Source organism: Lepus europaeus, chromosome 12 (genome assembly GCF_033115175.1).
Source record: "Lepus europaeus isolate LE1 chromosome 12, mLepTim1.pri, whole genome shotgun sequence".
Lineage (NCBI taxonomy): Eukaryota > Metazoa > Chordata > Mammalia > Lagomorpha > Leporidae > Lepus > Lepus europaeus.
This window is the reverse complement of record NC_084838.1, coordinates 12,753,041-12,761,954: the sequence shown is the minus strand read 5'-3', so window position 1 is coordinate 12,761,954 and position 8,914 is coordinate 12,753,041. Positions and strand designations below refer to the sequence as shown.

The 8,914-nt window shown below is 45.4% G+C and overlaps 1 protein-coding gene across 3 annotated transcripts in view; it reads left to right on the top strand.

Moving 5' to 3' along the window:
- The first annotated feature begins 765 nt into the window (after positions 1 to 765).
- CNTRL (centriolin) overlaps positions 766 to 8,914 on the top strand; it is a 101,910-nt gene continuing 93,761 nt past the window's right edge. For 2 of the 3 annotated variants that reach the window (XM_062207647.1, XM_062207646.1), the window contains exons 1-2: positions 766 to 852; positions 7,559 to 7,809. In XM_062207647.1, coding sequence (XP_062063631.1) covers positions 7,590 to 7,809 — 220 coding nt within the window. In that variant the 5' untranslated portion in view covers positions 766 to 852; positions 7,559 to 7,589. The remainder of the gene's footprint in view (positions 853 to 7,558; positions 7,810 to 8,914) is intronic. The other variant, XM_062207648.1, reaches the window with a different exon arrangement.

Below are 8,914 nucleotides of genomic sequence, written 5' to 3'. Positions count from 1 at the left end.
CACGCCGTAAGATAAAAATACAGAAAAGTGGAGGCAGGGGTTGCACCGAGATTTCCGGAGCCAGCATAGCACAGCCTTGGACGGCAAGGCCTGCCGCGTTTATCCGGGAAACTGGGAGGCTGGAGTGCAAGGTGTTCTTGGTGACAACGTTTCAAAAAAGAAAAACGCATGGCATTCCCGGGGCATCCGGACGGCTGCTAAATTCTCTTAAGATGTCTGCTGAACGTATACAGCGAACGTAGTACATTTTGGGGCGCTTGCACTCCACAGTACCAGTCGCAGGCCCCCCGGCTGGACTCGCTCCCCCGACCTCCTGTGGCGCCTGGCGCCCCACCTGCCTCTGCTCTGAGATGCAGTTGCGTCCGGACGGTTCGGTCCCTCAGGAATAGAATTCGCCTCAGAAATAGCCCAGCCGGGAGAGGCGTGCGGCAAGGCACAGGAAGTCAAGGCCGGCCGGTAGCACTCGGGTTGTTTTCTGACTCAGCGAGGTAATGGCCTTGCAGGCTGGCACCGCTAGGAACCTGTCCTCCGAGGGACTCCGCACCCCAAGGCGCCGCGACCCGCAAGCTGAGGCGCCACAGCCCGCCGGGCTCGTGCGGCGCGAAGCCTCGCACCCAGGCGGCCCAAGGCGCGCGCGGGCAGCCGAGGCGGCAAAGACGACGGGGAAACTCCTCCCAACGGCCCCGGGGGGCGTGGCCAAGCAGTCCCCGCCCACACCGCGCGCGCGCGGCCACTCGGCAACCGGCACAACACAACAAAATGGCTCCCGCGCCGCCCGGCGCCTGAAAGGAGAGGCCCGCGCGTCTCCCGCCCCGCCTCGGTCCGTGGGCTGCTCGGTTGGGCTCCCAGGCGGTGAGTGCTGCGCGGGTCGAGGCCGTCCTCCAGGGTCCAGAGCGAGCGGCGGGGGCTGGCGGCAAAGGCGAGAAGGCCGGCGCCAGGCGTGGGCTGGGCCGGCTCCGATGGAGCCGGGGCGGGGGCGTGTTGCCTGGGAATTGGGATTGGACGCCAAGGGTGGGAGGGCCCGCAACGGGCGTGGGAAGGTGGGTGCAGTAACGGGCGGGGGAGAGGAGAGGAGGTAGGGGTGGTGGGGCGAGGCAGGACGGACGGCTGGAGTGTGGGAAATGCGGAAACTGGGGCGCGGCGCCGACGAGGACGGGGGTCCCGCCGGAATGAGGGGCTGCGGTGTGCCAGGTGTGTGGGAGTGGCTGGGTGAAGGATGGCTTGGGTATCCCGACAGGTGTCCGGGTGTCAGGATGAAGAACCTGGAGACAGAGATATTGGGACGAAGTGCTTAAAGAAGGGGGAAGAGCGAATTTTGAAACCTAACGGACTTGGGTTCAAGTCTTTATTCTGCCACCTTGTGTTATTTAGCCGCGGCCCCGTGACTCGGGGCATGTTCCTTAACCTTTCCTTGTTGAGAATAATAATCACTGTTGAGTGATCACTATGTGTCAGATACAGTTCTGAGTACTTTGCATGTACACTAACTCATCGAAAATTTTCAGTAGCTGGTGTGCAGTTAACCCTGGTTTAAAAGTGGTGACACTGAGTACCAGAGAGGTTAAATAGGTGGAAAATCTGAATGTGAACTCAGGCCGTCCAATTGTGGAATCTTAAGTTCTCAAATGTTACTTGCTAACTGTCACCTGTTAAGTGAGGTCAATAATTCTGGTTCTGTACAGCATCTATGAGAATTTAATTTTGACAATATCTCTAGGATTTAGCCTTGTCCTCTGTCAACACAGTTTTGTGGAACAGCAAAGAAAAATAGAAACAGAAAAGAAAAATAGAGTCTCTGCTCTTTTGTAGCTTATAGCCTAAGGAGAAACAGGCACTAATCAAGTAGCTTTGCAAATAATTTAACTCGCTAAGTATTACAAGTGTTATAAAGGAGACTACTTAATGCAGAGACCATGTATAAAGGAAAAATACAATCTTGTTATTAATCCTTAGATACCCTGCTTTCTCAGCTCTGTAGTCTTAGGGCCTAGAACAGTTCTTGGCATGTAAAAGTTGCTCAGTAAAACTGAATAGCTAAATAAATTAATGGAAAGAAGTATGAAGCTTGGATTTTAGGGTGTAAAATGAACCGATGAGAAGATGGGGGAGGGGAAATCAAGTTGTTAATAGGATGGAGAAGGACACAGGGGTCTGGATGTTAGAAAAGGCCAGTAGGTAGGTCCTTAGTTTGGGTTGAAGAGGTATGGGTGGATATTTGAGTAGAATTGGCATATTTGAAGGGGCTAGAAAGGGTTAAAGAGTATTTCAGTAGGTAGGAGGGCATAGGACAAAGTAGAATTAGAGGGAAGGATATGGAGAGAGAGATGGAAGTTAAGGAAGGGGGGTGGATATTGCATGTTAGGGTGGCCCGAAGAGTGAGAGGTGAAAGGTTTGGGACTATCAAGATTTGCATGATTTGGAGGTCAGAGAAGATGGAAAGTTGGGAATGTTAGGGAAGCCTGGATAGAGGTGGAGTTTGCCATCTCTCCTGAGCTGTGATGGACAGGATTGCTAGATCAGGGCAAGTGTCTTGGCTTGGAGGTGCCAAGATGGGTAGCGTTTCATTGTCTGATCATAGGATTCTGATTATCACTTCCTCCTGGTGGTTTTCTCTTGGTCTGCATTCATTGTTAATGTGATTACAGACAACATCTGAGGGTCATACTACATCCCCATCTCAAATTTTTTTTAAGGATTTATTTATTTACTAGAGAGACAGTTACAGATAAGGGGAGAGAGAGAGAGGGAGAGGTCCTCTGTCTTCTGGGTCACTCCCCAAATGGCTTCAATGGCTGGAGCTGGGCTGATCTGAAACCAGGAGCCAGAGCTTCTTCTGGGCCTCCTATACAAGTGCAGGAGCCCAAGTACTTTGGCCATTCCTCACTGCTTTCCCAGGCCATCTGAAGTGGAGCAGCCAGGACTCAAAGCGGCACCCATATGGGATGCCAGCACCACAGGCAGATGCTTAACCTACTAAGCCACTGCGCTAACCCCTTCCTCTCCTAAATTTGTATTGCAGGATTTAGCTCTTCTGGGCATAGTTTCTCTAAAATAATGCTAACCATTCTCAAATACTGTAAATCCTGAAGCCCAGTTCACTGAATTAGCTATTCTATAAGGTAGACTACATACACTTGTTGTTAGTCCAGGCTTTATAGGAGCTATGGCAATCCAGGGGATCTGGGAATGCACTGTGATTTGGGAACCATCACTTAGTCTTGCACTTTAATCTTAATTTCTGGACTCCATTCTATTTTTTTTTTTTTAAAGATTTGTTTATCTGAAAGGCAGAATTACAGAGACAGAGGGAGAGACACAGAATGAAAGAGATCTTCCATCTGCTGGTTCACTTCCCAAATGGCCGCAATGACCAGGTCTGGGCAAGACTGAAGCCAGGAGCTTCTTCCAGGTCTCCGACATGGATGCAGGCACCCAAAGACTTGAGCCATCTTCTGCTGCTTTCCCAGGCCCATTAGCAGGATCAAAAGTGGGGCAGCCCAGTGGGGCCAGCACCGTGACGCAGTAGGTTAATCCTCCACCTGCAGCACCGGCATCCCATATGGGCACTGGTTCTAGTCCTGGCTGCTCCTCTTCCCATCCAGCTCTCTGCTATGGCCTGGGAAAGCAGTAGAAGATGGCCCAAGTCCCTGGGCCCCTGCACCCGCGTGGGAGACCAGGAAGAAGCTCCTGGCTTCAGATTGGCGCAGCTCTGGCCGTTGCGGCCATTTGGGGAGTGAATCAACGGACGGAAGACCTTTCTCTCTTTCTCTCCCTCTCACTGACTGCAACTCTACCTCTTAAATAAATAAATAAATAAATCTTTTTAAAAAAAGTGGGGCAGCCCGGACTCCAACTGGCACAATGCCATGGAATAGAGAAGGATATATGAAATTGGGACTGGACCCTGTTCTTCCTCTTTTATTTTTAAAGTTTCTTGCCTTTATGAAAACCATATATGATAGTGTGTCATCCATTAATCCATTTTGCTCAGGAATGTGTAAAATTTGACCACTGGAAGCATACACCTCTTAACTCTTCTGAAGTTTGAGAGTAATATTCTTACATAGAAGGGGGATGCTGGTACAGCTGAGCACAGAATCAGTAGAATGGCAGAAGGGTGTGATATAAGACCCCAAAATTGTTTTCCACACTTTGAATTTAGGACCAAAAGCCTTGTGATAATGACATAAGAGGCAGTTGTGTGAACTTAGGGGGAAGCTTTTCTGATCATATGGATAGTTCAGAATGAGAAAATAAAGAAGTTCAGACACATATACACTTGCAGCCTAAAATAGCTAAGTACAATGTTAGCAAGAGGCAGTTAGCCATATGGTAATGCATGTCTGAGAATTAACAGTCGACTTTTAACAAACAGATGTGGCAGAGTTGTTCCAACTGATCAGTCACGTTAAGAGGCCAGGTTGTGGTTTCAGTGATTCTGTCTTCGTATAAAATTTTCTGGATTTCCTTCAGGAATTGTTTTTATAGTATATGTCATCCATTAATTCAGTCATTTAGTGGCATTATTTGCAGTCTGTGTTAGGCACCAGGCTAGGTCCTAGAGAACAAAGCAAACATAATTTTGACTTTAGAAATCTCAGTCAGCTGTATGGCTGATAAGGAAGAGCATGGGTTTTGGAATTTAATTGGGATTTAAGCCTTAACTTACAATTAGTTATGGAGATACAGACAAATGATTTACTCTCTTCATCTGTTTTTTTTTTTTTTTTTTTTTAAGGATTTATATATTTACTTGAAAGAATCACAGAGAAGGAGGGAGACACACAGAGAGAGTGAACAAGAGAGAGAGGGGGAGAGAGAGAGAGAGATCTTCATCTGCTGGTTCACTTCCTGAATAGCCACAACAGCCAGGGCTGGGCCAGGCTGAAGCCAAGAGCTTCTTCCAAGTCTCCCGTGTGGAAGCAGGGGCCCAAGTACTTGGGCCATCTTCTGCTGCTTTCCCAGGCGCATTAATGGGGAGCTGGATCGAAAGTGGAGTAGCTATGTCTCTAGGCAGTGCCTATATGGGATGCTGGTATTGCAGGAGGTGGCTTAACCCTCTGTGCCACAGTGCGTGCCCCACCTGTTTATCTGTTAAATGGGAAGTAATAACACCTGATCCTAGAGTTGTTGTATCTAGTTCTTTTTGTTGTTGTTTTTGTTTTAATGAAGATTTATTTATTTATTTGAAAGGCAGAAGAATAGAGCAAGAGAGAGAGAGAGCGCTTCCATTTGCTGGTTCACTCCCCAAATTGCTGCAGTGGTGGGAGCTGGTCCAGGCTGTAGCCAGGAGCCCAGAGGTCCATCTGGGTCTCCCACATTGGTAATATGGGCCCAAACACTTGGGCCATCTTTCACTGCTTTCTCAGGTGCATTAGCTGGGAGCTTGATCAGAAGCAGAGCATCTGGAACTTGAACTGGGACTCTGACATGGGATGCTGGCATTGCAGGTGGCAGCATAGCTCACTGTGCCACAACACCAGCCCAAGTATTTGGTTCTTTCAATGGGTGATACACATAAAGAGCTCATCACAGTATTTGGTACATGGAGAACACTCAAGAACAGTTCTTATATCCTTTGGAATTTTGAGTAGTTAGAAAATCCATTTTTTCCCAAAGAATATTAGAGTTTTGGAAGTAGCCAAAATTCATTTGAATTCAAGTTTACTGAATAAAGTTAGTGATCAAAATGGGAAATTTAAAAAAAGTTTTAGCTAAAGTTATAGGTTTGATTTTCTTGTGGGACTTAAAAATTAGTTCTGAAAGCAGGACCCAGAGAGGAATTTCAGAAACCTTTTGGACAAAATCAGCATTCCTGGAATGACCACATGATCACTGAAGGGCATGACATTTGCTGAGTGCTGGGTGGTTGAATACATTAATGGAAGCTTGTGTGTGTGTATGTGTGTGTGTACTGTGTATACTTCAACCATTTTAAAAAAAGTTTCTTCGTAATCAGACCTTGTATAATAACCCATGTGCCTGTGAAGGTATGTTATAAATAGAGATAGAAAAAATCCAAAGTGGTTTTCGTGTTCTCACCTCTCACACACCATATAATACAACACTTCTGACGCCAGATTGTGGGGCTTGTTTCCCCACACACCAACAACTTCTCCATTGGACATCAACTAGGTGTCCTTTTCTTCAGTTCAATCCTGCCACCATCCCATGGGACTACCACTCACTTCATATGCAAGTTGCAAGTAGTAGGTTGTCATTCATCCTTGTGACCAACCAGCCATAATTCGTACCTCCCATATCCATAATTGGATTCAATTAATTAACCCATAATTGGATTCAATTAATGTGCTAGAGTAGCTCATAGAACTCGAGGAGATACTTTACTTCCATTAACCCACTTATTATAAAGAATTCAGATAGTAGCAGGTGGAAGAGAAGTATAGGCAAGCTGTGGGGGGAGAGGGGTGGCACAGAGCTTCCACGCTCTCCAGCATACCAAGCTCCAGGCACCTCTTCCTGTTTAGTTACTTGGAAGCTCTCTGGACTTTGTCATTTTCGGCTTTATGGAGATTGATTATATAGGCATGATTGCTTACATTCTTGGCTATTGGTGATCAGTTCAACTTGCAGCCCTTCTCCCCTCCCTGGAAGCTGGGGTGAGGGAGTCCCAACCCTTTAATCCAAAGGCTTTCTAGCAGTTAGCTTCTATACTGAGACTATTGGCTACCAATCATCATATTACCATGCAAAAGACACTATTATTATACAGATCCCGAAAATTTTAGTAGCTGTGATATGTTTGTGTATATTTATATATATACATATATATATATATAGAGAGAGAGAGAGAGAGAGAGAGAGAGAGAAACTTTAAACATATACCTATAAAGAGAAAAACTTTAAACAAATTAAATTTAAAACAGCTTAGATTGAACAAAGAATAATTCATGAATTGGCCAGCCTTCAGAATCAGAATAGTTCAGAGAACTCTACTTTGCAACCTGGACAGGCTTCATTTATGAACTGAAAATAGAAGTGAGGTAAGGAAACCAGCTTGCTTAGTTATAGCTCAGTGTTTGCCTTATTTGAACATGGTCTAATCAGTTGTCTGCCCGTGATTGAAGCTTGCTCCTGTGATTGGCTGAGGCTCAGCTATTTGTCCCAAAAGTATAGTTCTAAGCTAGGCTTTCAGTTCATTAACATGTTAAGTTACATTACAGTTTATTTTATAGATACTGTCTAAGTAAGAAAGGAGGACTCTTCAGTGTTAAATACTGCTGGTTACCAGATGTTCTCAGCTTCCTGCATCCTAGGAAGGGGCCTGGTGACTGTTAGTTCTGTCCAATGATCTGAGAACACAAATGATAGGTAGCACCGCCTGGAGCATTATCAATACTAGACCCTCTGGAGGTCTCTCTTCCCTCTAACAAGGTGCTCAGCTGTGTCTGAAATAATGCTTCATAAGCTTCAAGTAATATGGGTCCTGGCATCTACAGCCTCTGAGTTGTAGTCTTGAAAGTTCTAGAAATAAATTAATAGTTTTGATAGCTCTTAAAAAGGTTAACCTTGTTAAATATACTAATAACTCTTGCAGGTTTTGATGGCCTCCTGGCTCTACTGCTGCAATGAAGAAAGGTCTTCAACAAAAAGTCATCTCCAGAGCAAAGGTGCCGCCATCATCTCTCTCTCGTAGTCCACCATCTCTTATGTCCAATATGAGATCTAGGTCACTTTCACCTTTACTTGGATCTGAGGCTTTGCCTTTTTGTTCTGGAGGACAGTGGTGTGAGCAAGTGGATTTCACAGATGAAAGTGGTATGCTTTTGGACTACCAAGACCATAAAGGTATCTCTGTTAATCTAAGAATTTGTCTGACCCCACTTACAAGTGGAAAAGGGTAGTAGGGAGCTTATACTTTTGGTTCATATGTAACATTTAACCTAATATCCTATTGGGTTTTTTTTTTCTTTTTATTCTTGATGTGTGGTTTTTTTTTTTTTTTTTTTAGATTTATTCATTTGTTTGAAAGGTAGAGTTACAGGGAGAGAGGAAGATGGAGAGAGAGGTCTTCCATCCATTGGTTCACTCCCTAGATGGCTACAACAACCAGGCCTGGACCAGGCCGAAGTCAGGAGTCTGTTGTTTTTATTTTAGAGAAATTGTGTGAGGACATTGGAAAGAATGAGGTTTCTGGATGGGGGTAAAGGTGTCTGAAAGGATTAGGGGTGTGAAGTTTCCAGAAAAAGGAAGCTTTCTTTCCTGTGCAATAAAGCTTATACTCCAAACTTGCCAGCCTTCTGAGGTAGTGGGAGGGCACATTGTCCACTTCAAAGTGGAATGCCTGGATTCAGTATAAAAATATTATTCATACTTGGGCTGTGCGAGGATACTTATATTAGCAACTGATTATCTTTGATGGACTGATTTCCATATATGGGAAATACCATTTTTTTTAAAGATTTATTTATTTATTTGGAAGGCAGAGTTACAGACAGAGGCAGAGAGAGATCTTCTATCCTCTGGTTCACTCCCCCAAATGGTCTCAATGGCAAGAGGTGTGCTGATCTGAAGCTAGGAGCCAGGAACTTCTCCAGGTACCCCATGTGGGTATAGGGGCCCAAGGATTTGGGCCATCTGCTGCTTTCCCAGGCCATAGCGGAGAGCTAGATCGGGAGTGGAGCAGCCGGGTCTTGAACCAGTGCCCATATGGAATGCCTGCAGCACTGTAGGTGTGGCTTTACCCACTATACCACAGTGCCAGCCCCTTTTATTTGTTCCTTAAAGCATTCTGTTAGTCTGGAAGTCAATTTTCAGAAGTGCCTTATTCTTTGCTAAGTCATAAAATCACAGCCATCAAACTCTGTTTACTTGAATATCTGATCTGATAAACATTATCACTATTGAGTTTATATTTTACTGCCCTTTATGCTATTTGGATTGGCACATTATT